General features: G+C 33.6%; 3 protein-coding genes across 3 annotated transcripts; 2 read left to right on the top strand and 1 right to left on the bottom strand.

Annotated features, from left to right (window-relative positions):
- The first annotated feature begins 867 nt into the window (after window positions 1-867).
- LOC106381513 (myb family transcription factor APL) lies at window positions 868-2,654 on the top strand. The gene is made up of 6 exons (XM_048772071.1): window positions 868-1,131; window positions 1,208-1,284; window positions 1,406-1,472; window positions 1,616-1,682; window positions 1,768-1,810; window positions 1,905-2,654. The coding sequence occupies exons 1-6, from the start codon at window positions 957-959 to the stop codon at window positions 2,514-2,516; spliced, it is 1,041 nt and encodes a 346-aa protein (XP_048628028.1). The 5' UTR covers window positions 868-956; the 3' UTR covers window positions 2,517-2,654.
- A 7,761-nt stretch (window positions 2,655-10,415) lies between these two features.
- On the top strand, window positions 10,416-12,238 carry LOC106381517 (organic cation/carnitine transporter 5-like). The gene has a single exon (XM_013821427.3). It carries the CDS (start codon window positions 10,581-10,583, stop codon window positions 12,123-12,125), a length of 1,545 nt encoding a protein of 514 aa, XP_013676881.2. The 5' UTR covers window positions 10,416-10,580; the 3' UTR covers window positions 12,126-12,238.
- A 121-nt stretch (window positions 12,239-12,359) lies between these two features.
- LOC106381516 (cation/H(+) antiporter 2-like) lies at window positions 12,360-15,836 on the bottom strand. The gene is made up of 4 exons (XM_013821426.3): window positions 15,424-15,836; window positions 14,348-15,331; window positions 12,713-13,638; window positions 12,360-12,642 (listed from the first exon to the last, which is right to left on the bottom strand). Exons 1-4 carry the CDS (start codon window positions 15,580-15,582, stop codon window positions 12,366-12,368), a joined length of 2,346 nt encoding a protein of 781 aa, XP_013676880.2. The 5' UTR covers window positions 15,583-15,836; the 3' UTR covers window positions 12,360-12,365.
- Between the last annotated feature and the right edge of the window lie 1,318 nt (window positions 15,837-17,154).

Here is a 17,154-nt window from a genome sequence, read left to right as displayed (position 1 = left end):
TATGTATGTGTCCCGATTATATATTGCAATATGTATAACGATGTAGACATGCTATATAAGTCTAATATACGACTATCCCTCGTGCGGTCTTATTGAAAAGAATATATATAACTTTAATATATTCACCTTTGAAAAAGGTTTATATTCTCGTTTCATCTCATTATCTTCGAAATTATTTTAAATTTTATTACAATTCTTAAATACTTTTATAAATTCAAATCGAGCAAAAAATCATTTAAAAGTATAATAAATATGGTTTTAATTAAATACTAGTAGATATTTAATACCTTAATTAAATTATATAGAACTTTAAGATATGTATTTCAGAAGATTTAATCGTTTATATGAGAAATTGAAAAAGCTCATATATATTTAACATTGTAAGAATCAGTGCATATATATACTAAATACACCAACCTATTTTATGTATGTGTATTTAGCTAACTCGTATAGGATCTCCTCCCACATGTTAAAACTTACCTTTTCCAAAAAAAAATCAATATATGAATATATTTTGAGTATACAGATTCTTATAATTTTAAACTTATTGTATAATTAATATGTAAAGTAATTTTGAGACAGACATGAATTACTTCATGTATACGTATAGCATTCATTTTATATTAAAAGTAATCCAAAGGTATTCAAGCTGAGAGGTCTAAACAAAACAATTGAAAAGATAGCGACAGTATCTTTTCACAAAGGAACGTCTGCGTACTAGTCTCAACCTTTATCCTCACTTAGTAACGATAAAACAATATTATATTTATAACCAAATTCGAATTTATTTAATTCACAAACAAAATAAAAAGAAGACGAGAGAAAGAGCAAAAAGCCGTCATCTGATCTCTTCAAAAACGCATCGTATTCTCTCACATTTTTGCATCACATTCGTTTCCTTGAATCCCTCTGTTAGAGAGAGAGAGAGAGAAAAAAAAGAGAGTAATAGAGAGAGAATGTTCCATGCTAAGAAACCTTCAAGTATGAATGGTTCATATGAGAACAGAGCTATGTGCGTTCAAGGCGATTCAGGCCTCGTCCTCACCACTGACCCTAAACCGCGTTTGCGTTGGACCGTCGAACTCCACGAGCGTTTCGTTGATGCCGTCGCTCAGCTCGGCGGCCCGGACAGTATGCACACACATAAATCTATATAGTTACTTGATCAATTTTAACAAATATTAATCGTTTTTTTTTTAATTTACAGAAGCGACACCAAAGACGATTATGAGAGTTATGGGTGTGAAGGGTCTTACTCTTTACCACCTTAAGAGCCATCTTCAGGTATGTACACAAATATATAAATTAGGGTTTTTTTTTTATCTTCTCTTTGTCTTTGTTTTCTTTTCATTTAGTATATAATTACTATAGTAATATTAATAATCATCTGAATATATGGGTGCAGAAATTTAGGCTTGGAAAGCAGCCGCACAAGGAGTACGGAGATCATTCCACAAAGGAAGGTTCAAGAGGTGACCTCTCTTCCTCTCTCTCATATTAGGGTTCTAGAGATTATAGTAAAATGTGTATATATATATATATATATATGTTTTATATTTCTGTTTATATATGTTTTTGGTCCATTTTTTCTCAACAACAAATATTTACCGTGTAGCTTCTGCCATGGATATTCAGCGCAACGTAGCTTCTTCTTCTGGCATGATGAGTCGCAACATGAATGAGTATATCCTCTCTTCTCATTAATTTTGCCTACTTTAGTTTCCTATTTGTATTATCAGAAACTTACACTTTAGTTTATATAACCAGGATGCAAATGGAAGTACAGAGAAGGTTGCATGAACAGCTGGAGGTGATTAATTTATTGATATTTTATGATATTTAACTCTTATAAAACATAATTTTGATCTATATATAAAATATATATTGCATTTAAATGTTTTTAGGTGCAGAGACATTTGCAGTTGAGGATTGAAGCACAAGGAAAGTACATGCAGTCTATATTGGAGAGAGCTTGCCAAACCCTAGCCGGTGAGAACATGGCAGCCGCCTCCGGCGGAGGGTTCAAGGGCAATTTGGGAAGCTCGAGTCTTTCCGCAGCTATGGGTCCACATCCTCTTAGTTTCCCGCCATTTCAGGACCTAAACATCTATGGAAACACAACCGATCAAGTCCTCGACCATCATAACTTCCATAATCAGAACATAGAGAATCATTACACGGCCAACAATGCTGCAGACACCAACATTTACTTGGGGAAGAAGCGACCAAACCCTAGTTTTGGTAACGATATAAGGAAAGAACTCTTAATGTGGTCTAATCAAGATCATGAACCGATCGATGATGAGCATCGGATTCAGATACAAATGGCTACACATGTCTCCACGGATTTGGATTCTTTGTCAGAAATTTACGATAGGAAACCGGGTTTATCAGGTGATGAAGGAAACGATTGTGGGAAATTATTGGAAAGGTCATCGCCTCGAAGATCACCATTGAGCCCTATGATGAACCCTAATGCTGGGTTAGTACAAGGAAGGAACTCACCATTTGAGTGATACAATAATTTATTATAATATATGTGATGCATGAGAACGTGAGAACAAGATATATTTTGTTCATTATGAGCTTGACTTAGGGTTTAGATATGAGACAAACAAAAAAAATTACAAAGATTGTTATGTTTACTGGATCAATTTTGCTCGTGTTCAATTTGTACTGAAACTATATAAATCATTGTTATTGCTATAATATTTAGGATATTATGTACTTGTTCATTTGTTCAGTACTATGATTTCTTTTTTGGTAATCCAAAATTTATTTGTCGTGTTGGTGAACTATTTTTACTATTATATTTTCTCAAAAAAAAAAACTATTTTTACTATTATATGTTTAATAGTAGTTTGTTTTTGATGTTTGAAAATAATTCCGTGATTTTATTTTACATATTTTTGTACGATTTACAAAAGTTTAAATATATATACAGAACTGTATATATATTCAACCAGTATATGTATATCACATGTAATATGCCTTAACCAGTATATATATATACCCCATGCAGGACCGTAACATTTGTAGGAAAAATAATTAACATTTATGGGTACCGAATAGAGATCGCTCATGTTTCAAGGCATGTACGATATTTTAAAGCTTTTGAAGGGCCCTTTGCTTTTTCATGAGTTAGTTATTTCTATCTCAAGTTAGTTTTGTACTTTGATGCCCTATATATGATTACGCTAAAATGGGATATCTGCATCGGGAAACTAAAATTCAAACCACACTTAAAATTAAAGTATGGTAAAAAAAACTAATGAGTAAATAAGAAAAAGAAGGACAGAGATAGTTTTTTTTTTTTTTAGGGTCAAGGACAGAGATAGTTACAATGATGATGATCCCCATCAAAGCAAAAGGTTTTTAGGGTTTTGGGAAATCCACATGCAAACAGCAAGAAAAGCTGTACACTTTGATTCAAATGTATATAGTCACTTGATTTCATACGTCTAAGTAAGTAAGTATGGATGTGTAGAGATTGATAGCTACAACATCCTTTCCAAAAGAAAGGAAACAAAAGAACTTGTCATAAGAAACTAACCGACACTGAGTATCTATCTTTCCTTCCGTAGTTATCTTTGTTCTTTATTCTTTTCTTTCTTTCTTTTTTCTTCATATGACCACCAATAAGTTCAAATATTAGTACATTCGGTCTTAAGTCTTAAACTTTTAATTAATTAAAGTGTTTGTAAATCAAAAGTTTTGCCTTGATAACGACTGACATTTGTTTAATTACTCGATAAACGCATCTAATTAGTCACAACAAAATTCAAATTACGGCTCATTATGTACTATTATATATACTGATTGGCTTTGTTGGTTATATAGAGATAGAAAAATATAAAGATCTGGTCATCACTGGCATCTAAAAGAGAAAGCTCTCTCAGTCTCTTCTCTCTTTAAAAGCTGAGAAAACAAAAGGCAAAAAGAGAAGGATTGAAGGAGAAGCATATACAGATAGAGATATAAACGCACTCCCATGTGTGCACTTCTCGAGGAAGCTTCTCTTCTCCTTTTACCTAGCCCCACACCTCTCTCTAATTACGTTCCTCTGTTATCCTATTTATCAAATCTATTTAATGAGATTAAGAAAATCAATTTGCATGTCATTAATTAATCCAGACATTTTATACTATACTCTATCCATGCATTTCTTCCAGATAGATTTTTTTGTACCACAACAAATTATTAAATTAATACAACTCTATATTTTTATTTTTTTAGTCGAGTGATAATTAACATGACCTTTTGTAATTTCCAATATATGGATTAATACTCAGGAGACGGGAAATGCCATGGCGAATTAATAAAAATTAAATGAAATATCAAATAATTTCGTTTGATTATTGTTTCTGAAACGCGTGCTATATCAACACTATAAAGAATGATTATATATGTATATATTTATAAACGTAATATAATAGTAGTATATAGTGTTTTTAGCGTTGAATTAGTTGTTATGGTTCGATAAGCAACGTCGGTTGAAGATGCATTATATAAAATAGGCATGGGAATTTTAGATATCAATTCAGTTTGGTTTATTTCGGTTATTTAGCTCTTGAGATATACCATGTGTTATTTAGGAAATTTAATTTGGTTTTGATTTGGTTATCTAGGTTTTCGTTTCGGGGTTCAATTATTTCAGTTTTCGTTTTGGATACCGAAGTTGAGAATCAGTAATATCTCTAAAATAATTTTGGGTATAATTTAGTTTCGGTTCAGTTTTAGCTTTTCAGTTAGTTTGGGTTAAAAATCGAATAATTCAAATTCTTAGTCAAATATCAATTTGAATTTTCGGATAAAAAAATCAGATACTTCAGATAATTTTTAAAAAATATTTAGAATAAAAAGTATCTGGTTAATTTGATTTCTTTGGGTGATTCAATTTATAAATATTATTTTATAAATATGTAAAATATTTTAAAACTAAATATAATTAATATTTATAAGTACGTAACCTATATTATATAAATTTTGGTAATCATTAAGTATGATTTTTGCTTTTCAGTTCTCAAAATATATGATCTGTTTGGATCATAGTATGAACTGAACCTCATTTTTCTGTTTGGTTTGGTTCTTCAATTACATATAAATACGCCTATGCCTAATATAAAACATAGATCTGAAATGACGATGTCAATATGATGCATGTACAGTGAATATTCAGTCACAATACCAACCATAAGTTAAATATTACAAGTATTCAGTGCTTTAAGTATTTATCCATCTCACTGTGCATCTCTTTCGCGTTTCACATGCCTAAACGTGCATGTTGATCGTGGCTTTACTTCTATTGCATAATTTTAAATAAATAATACCATTAGTAACAAAAGTTAATGTTTGTACGCATATCATATGCTAATTATTATGGTTGTTAAGCAAACTAAAGTACTCATAATAAATAAATAAAAGTAATAAAGGTAACGGTCTCATGGATGGTCTATGCGCATTTTCCCATGCAAGTTAAATAACAATCATCTGTAGGCACCTCGCCACCTCATTACGTACGATCTGGGCCTTGGATTCCATTTTCTCCCCCGTTCTTCTTCTTTTTTTTTTCCTAAAAGGAGAATATATATTGTATTATAAAAGACAATAGAACCCCAGTGAATATATAAATAAATAATATAACATATAACATAATTCGTGTTTGAATATCCATTTCATTTCAACAAAAACTATAAACATTTAGTGACAAAAATGAAAATTATAATGTATATTAACTCTTTAAGATTTGAGGATCAAACTAAACGTTTCATCCTAGTATATCCGGTCGTCTTTCAAACTTTCAACACAAGGTGGTAGGTCACTAGTGAGCATGGTGGTGAACGGTAGATGAAGATGGTTAGCCTTATAAGCCAAAAATTTATCGTCACTATTCACTTTGATAGTCACTTTCTGTATTTGCTATTTCTCTTTTCCATAATAACTTGGATCAAATGCTGGTATAGGACAAAGGGGATAAAAAAATCTAAAATGGACCTCTTCTATTTTAATTAAAAAATATATTAAAAATAAATAAAAAATGTGGGTAAAAGACCATAAGACCTTAAAAGATTAAACATATTTACTAGTTTGTGTCATGACTATCCTATCCAGATTTGACCCGGATCCAGACCCAAAATCCGACCCAATCTAACCCTAATCTCCTTCTTCTTTCTCTTCTTCTTCTCCATTAATATTCTTCCACCTTAAAAAAAAAATCAAAAATTTTCTTTAATAATCCACCAAATTTCTCTTTTTTTTATCCCAAATCGATCAACCCATAGTCATGTTTAATCAATTATATCTTATCTAGAATCAAATTTCATCTTTTATTTACGAGATTGAAGATAAAGAAGAACGCATATTATTACTAAGACAACTAGTACAACTCCAACTAGTACAACTAGTACAACTCAAATTGATACAACTAGTACAACTACAATGAGTATATCTAGTATAAATAGTCTGGGTATAGCCATTATAACTTATACAAGTAAAACATGTATAACTAGTACAACTTTGCAATTAATAGAGAATAGTGATTTTTATTTTTTGTTTTCAGAGTATGAAAATGATTAAAAAATGATGATGTAGAACCAAGAAGACATGTTAGTCTAATCTTCCCTGCCTGCATGTATTAAATACATGAATAGTATGTTTTTAATAATATTTGATTAATGATTTGTTACAAGTTGTACTAGTTATACTAGTTGTGCTATTTTCGAAAAAAATCATCTTCATATTTTTGCTCTCGAGACCAAAAAGGTAGATACGGAACCAGATAAAAAAATTAACCATGGTTCCAAATACACGAGTCACCTGAAAAGGAGAGAGAGGGAGTGTCGACGATGAGTAAGAATGACTCATTGGCAATGAACAAAAAGGACTCTACTGTGAAAAAGAGAGGTGTGGCTACGAAGAAGAATAAATACACTGTGAAGAAGAAGAATAAGAAGATAGATACATCAAAGAATAGTGAAGTCATGACGAAGAAGAGGAAGCTCGATGGTGGTGTCCACGGTGGTCCTCGTCAAATCTAACCAAGCAGGCTTGGAAACGCGAGAGAGAAACCGCATCTCCATTTGGTAAATAAAACAAAATATTGAAAACTCTCAACTAAAATAAATGAAATTTTGTCACCATTAACCAACTAAGATATTTGTTTGTTTATTTCATATGGTAAACATGATTTATTAGGCGTGTCACATATATCATTTGTTAGCTTGTTTAGTTGTACAAGTTATATTAGTTATACACATACAAATGATAGAAATCGTGTGGCCATGATCGAACAAGGGAAAAATAATCTAGGGTTGAGAGAAAAAGGAAGTGGGTCCCAACCGAAAGAGAGAAGGAGAGAAGAAAGATCGTGTGGTTCAGATTATAAGAGGTGAGATGATCTAATGGTTGAGGATGCATTTTCATCAAGGGTAATATAGTCATTTATAATAAATAAAATAACAAGTAGTTGTACTAGTTTTCTAGTTGTACCGGCTGTACATAGTTGTACTAGTCTTTGAGTTGTACGAGTTTGTGCATAGTTGTACTTTGGCAGTGAAATCGTAAAATATCAGTTGTACCACATAATAAATACAATTACATCAGTTGTACCACTTATTTATGTTTACATGTCTTTGCCCGATTACAATGAAATCATCAATTTCGTAAAAATACATTTCATGTATGTTTTCCAAAAATTTAGTGGACAAACAAGTTAACAAACCTTAAAAGTATAAGGTAGATCATGTAAGCTTGTGGAGTTCTGTAATAATTTTGAAAAAAAAAATCCAAAACATCAAATAAATTAAGAGAAACTTATGAGTACATACAAATTGAGATATTTGATTATTTTTTCTCATATGGAATACCAAATTGGTTTTGTCAAATTTATGAAATGTCAAAGTTGTACCAGTTATACCAGTAATACTCATTTAATATATAATAAAAATGATATCAATATTTTCACTTCTTAGCTTTGCAAAATTATGTTTGATGTTTGTTTATCATTATAATATGACTAATATAGTTGATAAATCTCAAATAAAACATATGAAATTTTATCATTATATAAAAATTAGGATATTGGAATCTGAATGTTGATACTGCTTGTATTTTTTGCCAAGCATCTATGGAGTCAGTTCATCGTCTTTTCTTTGAGTGTCCTTTCTCAGAGCAAATTTGAAAGGGGTAGCAAAGGGGATACTGAATGATAGATATACTGTGAGCTGGAATGAGATAACAAGGATTCATATTGATGAAAGTTAGGGTAGTATTACTCTCTTTACAATAAGATACTTGTTTCAAGTGACAGTTCATAGCATATGGAGAGAGAGAAATAGGAGAAGGCATAGCGAGGCAGCTTCACCTCCTGCTCTCATTACCAAGCTGATTGACAAGACTGTGAGAAATAAGTTCTCAATCATTCAAAAGAAGGGGGATAAGAAGCTGGCAGGAGGGTTACAATTTTGGTTTTCAACAAGATAAAGGAGCCATAGTAGGAATGAGAGCTAGGTGCCCAGTAGGAGTGAGAGCTGGGTAGATTTGAGAAGGTAGATGGATGTTATGAGGAGGTAGATAAGAAGAGTTGAAGAAAGAATTTCCTATTTGTTTTTTAACAAATCTTGTATAGAAAAATCTAGGAAAAGACACACATAGTTGTAACAAGGTTTTTTCTTTTTGAATTAAGTTTAACATTCAATTCAAAAAAAAAATTAGGATATTTGTTTGTTTATTTCATATATAAAACATGATTTACTAGTCGTGTTAATTATAGTAGCTACATATTATATATAGATTATAACATTTATATACCAGTTATAAAATTTCTTAACATGTTCAGTTGTACGAGTTATATTAGTTATATCCAGTCGAATTGAAGAAGGAGATAAGGAAGATCCTATGGTTGTAATTGAAGAAGGAAGAAATGATCATGCGGTTGAGATTAAGAAAGAAGAGAGAAGGAGAGATAGATGTAATCGTGTGGCTATGATTAAATCGTAGACAAGATGATCTAATGGTTATGATTGATATTTCATTAATGGTATTTTCGTAAATATCATTTTTTTTTTTTTTATGTTCATGATCCGACGACTCTAGTTTAAAGAGAAAAAAAAAGAATCGAATGGCTCATATTGTTCTTTCATTAATGGCAATATTGTAATTTTCTAACTATTGTCCCATATCTATATATATAAAAAAATGTTTGGTTCACTCCTGGTGAAGCCACATAGGATGCCATGTCAGAAAGTCGAAGATTCCTGTGCTGACACGTGTCATCTATTAAAACTTTGCGTACTGCGTTTTGTTTGCCGGTTACTTAATATTTTATGGGTTTTAATAACGTGATCCAGCCCAAAAGACATCAAGTCCAACAAACAACACTGAGTTTTAGGTTTCATGATCTTCTTCCGTCGTTGAATCCAAGAGTCTTCTCCTTCGTTCTCTGATACAAGCCATGGAGTTTCCAGATTTCAATCCACGTGAGGAATCGTTTTTTGAATCTCCAATCAAGATGTTTTGTCTTCTCTGCTAATCAACGGAAACATTACACGTTATTGATTCATTGCCTTTATCATACTCCTTAACTCCATCACATCCAACTTGAATAGACAAACACTTAACTCAAGATTTGTAGTTATAAAAAATTGTAAATCATTTTTATTTAAACCAGCTTCAATTTATAAATCACTTTCTGCTAACAAATTCATGCTAAAGTACAAGATGCATCAAGAATGGTTATTCGATTGTTTCTTATAAACTTTGAGATCTGAGATTAATATGTAGTGTACAAATTAAATAGGATAAAAGTAGTTAAATGCATAAAAATAAATAAATAAATATATATATATATATATATAATTGGAGGATTATATTGACGCTATGTTAAATGTGTCATTAAAATTCTTAAAATCAATAGTAAAAATAAATAAATAAAATTGTTGTAAAACAATTATGAACCTTAATGCTATTTTTAGTTAATGTATATTAAAATTTTAAAATTATTTTTTTTTATTAGTTTATTCACACGCCCGCCCGTAGGGCGGGTTTACCCTAGTAGATTAAAATAGGTGGTTGTAGATTTTTTTTCACCTATTTGTCCCATTTGAGATTAAAGTCCTAATAACTTCTTGGCGAGATGACAAGAAATAAAAGGAGTTGACCCATTCCCTAGGCTGACCCTAGCAACAAGTGGAAGCAGAACATGACATGAACCAAAGGGGTGATTTCAGTTTCAGTTTGAGCTAGCTTTTTACAGGGCTTTTACTTAGAGGCCCATATATGAGTTATGGACACATAACATGAATGATGTTATGTCGTGTGCACTTACATAAGCAAATATGTACACACATGCTTCAATTATTTATTGGTCAGACAATATACATACAAATCTCAATCAGTGTCATTTAAGATCACAATCTATCGAGACTTCGACCACACATTTTATGCGAGTTTGAAAATTTATTGATAAACAAACAATATACAACCAGGTTCAAGATTATACACTTTCCCCAAGTTCTTTGTTTATTTTTTCATCTAATAATTCTCTCACTACCTGAGAGAGTAGTCAACTGAAGTGAGCAACAATGGGGGATCCATCAGCACCACTATTAACCCATATTGAAGACGAAGGTACTTCTCCTTCTTTGAGTTTCCACAAGATCTTCGAAGAGAGCTTGTCTGGTTTCACCTTCCCACAGTTCTTACAGATACTTCTTGTCGGGCTTGCCTTAGCCTTCGACTCGCAACAGATATTCATCACCGTCTTCACAGATGCATATCCCACGTGGCACTGTCTCGACCACAGGGTTTGCAATCCCTCGACCACCACCGACATCTGTAAACTTCCTCGGTCAGCTTGGGAATGGGACGGCGGATTCAAGGGTAAATCCGCCATTTCAGAGTTCAAACTCGAGTGCTCGAGCTCCTTCCTCAGAAGTCTCCCTACGTCTGCTTTCTACATGGGTTCTATCGTTGGAGGCGTTTTCATGGCTTTGGTTCCGGATAGTTTCTTGGGACGCAAGAAACTTCTTTTCTTCACCACCCTAGCAATGTCACTCACTGGAATCTCAATCTTCTTCTCCTCCAACATATGGACTTACGCTTTCTTAAAGTTCGTTATCGGATTCGCGCGTTCACAGACCGGGACGTACGCACTCAATCTGATAAGCGAGCGAGTTTCCACAAAATGGAGACCTAGAGCGACTATGATTCCATTTACTCTGTTTGTCCTAGGGTTTATGTCTCTATCTGGAATAGCCTACCTTGTTAGACACGCTTCTTGGCGAGTTCTTTATCTCTGCACATCCGTTCCAGCAGCCATCCACAGTGTTTGCATCTACTTCTTCGCCCTAGAGTCTCCTCGTTGGCTTCATGTGCAAGGAAAGAACCAAGAAGCCATTGAAGTGCTCCAAAGACTTTCACCTGTGAACAGAGATTATTTGGAATCAGTATCTTCTAGGTTAGATTCAAAAGAACAATCACCAAACAGCTCCATCAAGGACATGTTCATCAGAAGATGGGCTTTTCGAAGAATAGTGGTTGTTATGATCATAATGTTTGGGTTAGGAATGATGTACTATGGAGTTCCCTTAGCGGTTAGAGACATAAAAGTGAACATCTATCTAAGTGAAGCACTTAACGCAATGGTTGAGTTACCAACCTTTGTTATCACACCAATCTTGCTGGAGAAGTTCAACAGAAGAAGTTCTGTTCTTGTGAACTGCTTACTAGGAGGAGCATTAGGAGTGCTATGTTTCGTCATGACCACTTTCGAGCGAACAAACATTGCTTTTGCTCTAGAATTAGGCTCTTTCTTCTGCGCGAGGATAGGGTTTAACTTGATGGCTGTTTATATGATTGAGCTGTTCCCAACATGCGTGAGGAACTTCGCGACAACGATGCTTAGACAATCACTTGTTCTTGGAGGAGCTAGTTGTCCAATCATTGCTTCTGTTGGAAGAAATGTGCCTTCGGTCTCCTTTGCGGTTTTCGGGTTGGTAGTGTCGGGTCTCGGGTTATTCGCTTTGCTTCTTCCTGAGACTAAAGGGTCAAGTCTTTGTGATACAATGGAAGCACAAGAGCAGAGTGACCAAGCCTTGAAGACTAAAGGGTCAAGTCCTAGTTGCTGAACATTAAGCTTCATCAAAATCTATTTTTTCTTTACTGAATAATATTGTAAGGGATCTGAACCGTTTGATACTCAGTGTGTTTCATATGTGAATGTAATATCTTCATAAACCTACAGAAGTCTGCTGAAACCAATGTTCAAGAAATCGCTAGTTGGTTGTTTAGACGTCTTATGGAGAATTAATTTTTAGGCGCCGCCAGACCGATTTTTAGAAAAGTGGCTGAAACTAAGATATGTTTTGCTAGTCATCTAGAAAGTTATCATGTGAATGTCTTTGTCTTTGAACAACTAATACAGAAGCATCTACATCTAATGATGAAGCCAAGAAATCACCGACAGTTCCGAGCTCCGGACACTCTTCCCAATCTTTCATTCTCACCGTCATAGGGCTGTCTCCTCTGCTCTTCCCAACCACAAACAGTGAATACATCTCTCCTATCTCTCTTAGAATCGTCAGCGTATGCGGTCCATCACTCACACGCTTCTCCATGAACCCCACTTGTCCCGTTGTCACAAATCTGTTGCAGAACATAAAAGGTTCTGTTATGTAAATTGAGGTCTGAACTAAAAAGAGTATCAGTAACTTACCTGTTATGGAATTCTTCTAAGAAACTTCGGTCTGCTTCGTGTTCAGTTTGATCTCTTCCCGCAACCTCGATGAAAACATCGTTATTGTCTTGTGTTGTCGTGTTCCTAACAGGACTCCCTGTCTGAGAATCCTCTGAAACGAAATGTATAATCGTGAGATGAATCAGAGTGTTGTTAGCTAGCCATCTGCATAGAGCTAAAGCCTCACGATCATCAGGACCACCAAAGAACAATGCAGCAACATGTTGTACCGAATCAAACCCGTGCGGTTGTTGAAACCCGGTTATGTTCCGGTCCACGAAAATACCAACCGAACATGGAGCGTGTCTTAAAACGTTCCTGTTCATCTGTCTGAAAATCTCTCCATCGTTTGTAGTCTTCCCATCTATCCTCTGGTGTTTATGAAACGGAAGAAACACAATCGAAATGCGAAGATCTTCTGTCGCGTTACAAATCTCTACGTGCATGTTAAGCATCTTGGTCACGAGCTTGACCTGTTGGATCAAGAGTTTACTGTCTTTAGCAAAGGAATCAATCGAATCATTGATCTCTAACCCATCGTTGGTTCCAAACTCATCATCTCCATGCACGTCATCACCGAGCTCGTGATACAAGAGTTCTGATGATTTTCGTTTCTTGGGGAGTGGTACGAGGTGCATAAGCAGAGCCGCGAAGGGCTTAGAGGCTCCATGAGAACCGCTCAAAGCTGAGATTAGAGAGATTGTACCACGAGCGTGGCGGACTCCGTAAACGCAAGATAAAACGCGTAGCTCCTCGTGAGTGTCGTGAGATTCAAGACAAGTTTTCTGGGGAGCGAAGTCTTTTTCTCTTGCTTTAAGCAAGAAAGATGCTAGGACACCGCTTACTAGCGTCGTGACCACCAACGATGCCAGCATCATATCATGAATTGTTGTTGTCCACCATTTCTACATACAGATTCACACAAAGAATGTGAAAATAGCATAATAATAATCATCTAATATATAGCCAAATCATTTTTTGAAAAACTCGAAACTATGCATGTTGTGACAAATAACAAGTTCAATGTTATCAAATAATATTTGTATGCCATCTTTAATAGTCTAATTACCAGGGACAAAATCTCACTAGAAATTGGAAAGTTTGAAAGGATAAGTAGTATATAAATATGATTTACCCCAGTTATTGTCAACTGGTTTTTAGTAACTTATATAGTATCAGAGCACATCCATGTCATCCAACCCAATTGAATTCATAATCAATTTAATTCAAAAAGTTGGTGCATTGACCTTTACATAAATATTATAAGATTAATAGTTAAATAACCATCATCTCATTTCGAATGGATGTATTAGAAACAAAATTTCATATAAAATATTAAAAAGATTTGAAATAATATACTAGAGATATGAACTCATCCACTTACATCCAGTTGATTTTGAGTTGGAACATCTCTCTTACTTAATATTAATATGAAAACTCTATTCTATCATAAATGTTATTAATCACTATATAGTAGATCCTTTTGTTATTTTGGCGTGGATAATGTAAAAAACAGCATACTCTAAAATCAATTTTTCTGTGAAGGGTGATAGAATATGATTAGAGTTTTAAAAAGTAGCGGTAATCATCAAGAGTACTATGTTAAGAAAATACCTTTTTGGAGTAGTTTGCGTCGAGAAGAAGAACACCCACATGACCTTTAACAGAGAGAATAGTTGGTAAGAAGAGCCAATATTTCTTGGGGATCTTCAGGTACATACAAGCGCATATTACACCAATAAGTTTCCCAGCTAAGGCTAGAATCACTATAATAACGAGACCGATGTAATAACGTTTGGTTAACGCAGTGATACTGAATCTGAATCCCATGTAACCAAAGTAAACCGGAAGAACAAACTCGTGGATAGGGTAACTAAGCCGTTGAACCAACGTTCTGTGAGTCTTTCCTTGTCGTGGAACCATTATACCAATGGTGAAAACCGAAACCGAGGAGTTAATATCATAGGATTCTATTGTTACGGCGATAATGAGAAGGAATATGATGAAAACTAAAGTCTCAGCTTTTGATAGGTACTTTTCTTTAGGGTTCCTCTTTGGGAGCCATGCAGCTAGAAACTTGTTGAGCAAGATTAGGGCTCCGGTGGCGAAAATAAACAAGAAGATATTACCTATCATAGATTTAGAGATGGAGGCTATGACTAAAGTGTAGATCACGACGTCTGATAATTCGATGAACAACGCACAGGAGAGTGTAAGCCGTCCAATCTCAGATGTGTTTAGTTTCCAATCAGCAATTGAACGGAGGACGACAGGAGATGACGTGTTTGACAAGGTAACGAAAAGAGTCATGAAAAGCGTTAAGTAATCCTCTTTGATATGGAGCAAAGGGGTGAGTATATAGACCAAGGCGAGGCTGAGGAGACTGCAAGCCGAAAAGGAACTCAAGGTTATTACAGAGACTTTCTTGAAGTTTCTTCTCATGAATTGTATATCGAACTCAAGACCGATCAAGAACATGAAAGATGTTCGTAAAACGAAGGAGAAGAAAGAGTAGTAATCTGCTGCATCTTTCTGGAGGAAGAACTCTTTAACTTTAGGGATTCTTGAGAGCAGAACAGGACTCAACACAATACCAGCCTGAGAAAAAAAAACAATCACATTAGTCTGAAACATTCGAGAGTCCTAAAAACGGGTATTTCTTGTAATGCAAAAAAAGAAAATTTCCTTACGAGAATCTGGGCGACGGGAGCAGCTTGACCACATGGTTTGAGCATGAGGTAAAATAGTTGAGAGAAAACGAGAATGCAACCCATTTGAATAAACAGAGTATTAAGGGGGTTAAACAATTCATCTCCTTGTGGCAAACAGAACAACAACTTTGGATCCATCTTCTTCTTGATTTGATGATCATGAGCATTCTTTAAGCGTTGTGATGAGAATAAGACCAAATAAAATAAAGTTTTGTTGGGAAAAGAAACTGAAAATGTTGTCTAAATCAAGAATATAAATTTCAGAAGTAATTTAGATATAAAACTAATTATTTCCTTTTGGTTGGGGTTCACAACTACTTGTCCGTCCGTTAATTACTCGAGACCTCAATTTTTTTCCCTTCCAGAGCGGATTAAGTTGACTATAAACCGATAATTTACATCTTATTTATTAAAATATAAATCGCAACCTTTTGTTGATATTTTAAAACGGACTCTCACTAGAAAGTCATTAAATTTAAAGACATATCATATAATTCTCATCATTAACCGAGAAACATCCTATGATCTTACCATTGTACTAAATAACTAGATGATATCCCGGATGCATATGCAAGATGAATTTTTTATATTAATATTTGTTCATTGAATAGTTTTAACATTTTGTAACACTATAATCTTTATCGATTGTAAAATACCAAGTACAAATGTTGGTTTCTTAAATGTATAATTGTTGTTGAAGAGTTAACGTATTACAGTTCATTTTAATTATTATTAAAACTTCATATGCATAAAAAAAATTAAGTTTTGTAGCGGACACAAATCACAAAAACCATATATGCAACATTGATTGTAAAATGCCGAAAGGAATTTAGGTTTTCTGCTTTCGATTTGTTTACTATTGAGCTCCATAAGTGATTTTATTTTATAAATCTACAAAATTGTTCTTTCATTTTCGTTTATGTTTCACTGATATGAATTTTGTTTCTTTTTGTAACTTTTTCTTTGAATTCAGTAAACTACATAAGTATCAATTTAAAAAGATGGACATTTGAAAAAATTATTTTCACTCCAGATACATATCTAAGAATCAAATTTTTGAAGAATACCACCAGAAAACTTAATTCACAGATTAATGTTCAAATATAATATATCAAACTGTTATAGAATATAAGTTCATACTCGAAATATAAATGTTTATCTAGTATATATTTACGAGTTCGGTCTAGAAATCATCTAATAATAGAACAACAAAACAAATTACTTATTTTATTAACCTATACTTTTGAGGTTTAGTCATTAATTAAAAACTGACCAAACCGATTTACTCTAAAGTGGGAACGATTTATTCTTAAATAATAAAACAATAATAAACATATAAACCAAGTATAAGCAATTAGATATATGTTTATAAACAAATGTGAACATGCAAGTCATTAACCCTTTGTTCATAATCTGAACAAACCGGTTCAAGGTAACTTTGGGAACGATTGAAAGAGAAAAAGACTAGGATAGCACCAAACCAAGTTTTTGTTCCCAGAGTAGCACTCAAGGCTCAAAGTCACAAAAATAGGTTTCACTAAAGAGGTAAATATACATTTATACCCCTTCGGTTAATTAATCCAAACCTTAGGGTTTAGAGTTAAGGGGGTGGGGTTTTGGAATTAGGGTTCAAAATTTTATAAAAAATAAATACTAAAATAAAAAATAAAAATTTTAAAAACAGTTTCAAAAAGTATTTTTAAATTATAA

Source organism: Brassica napus, unplaced genomic scaffold (genome assembly GCF_020379485.1).
Source record: "Brassica napus cultivar Da-Ae unplaced genomic scaffold, Da-Ae ScsIHWf_1425;HRSCAF=2013, whole genome shotgun sequence".
NCBI classification, from domain to species: Eukaryota; Viridiplantae; Streptophyta; class Magnoliopsida; order Brassicales; family Brassicaceae; genus Brassica; species Brassica napus.
Note: the sequence above shows the minus strand (reverse complement) of the source record. Positions and strands in the feature narration are given on the sequence as shown.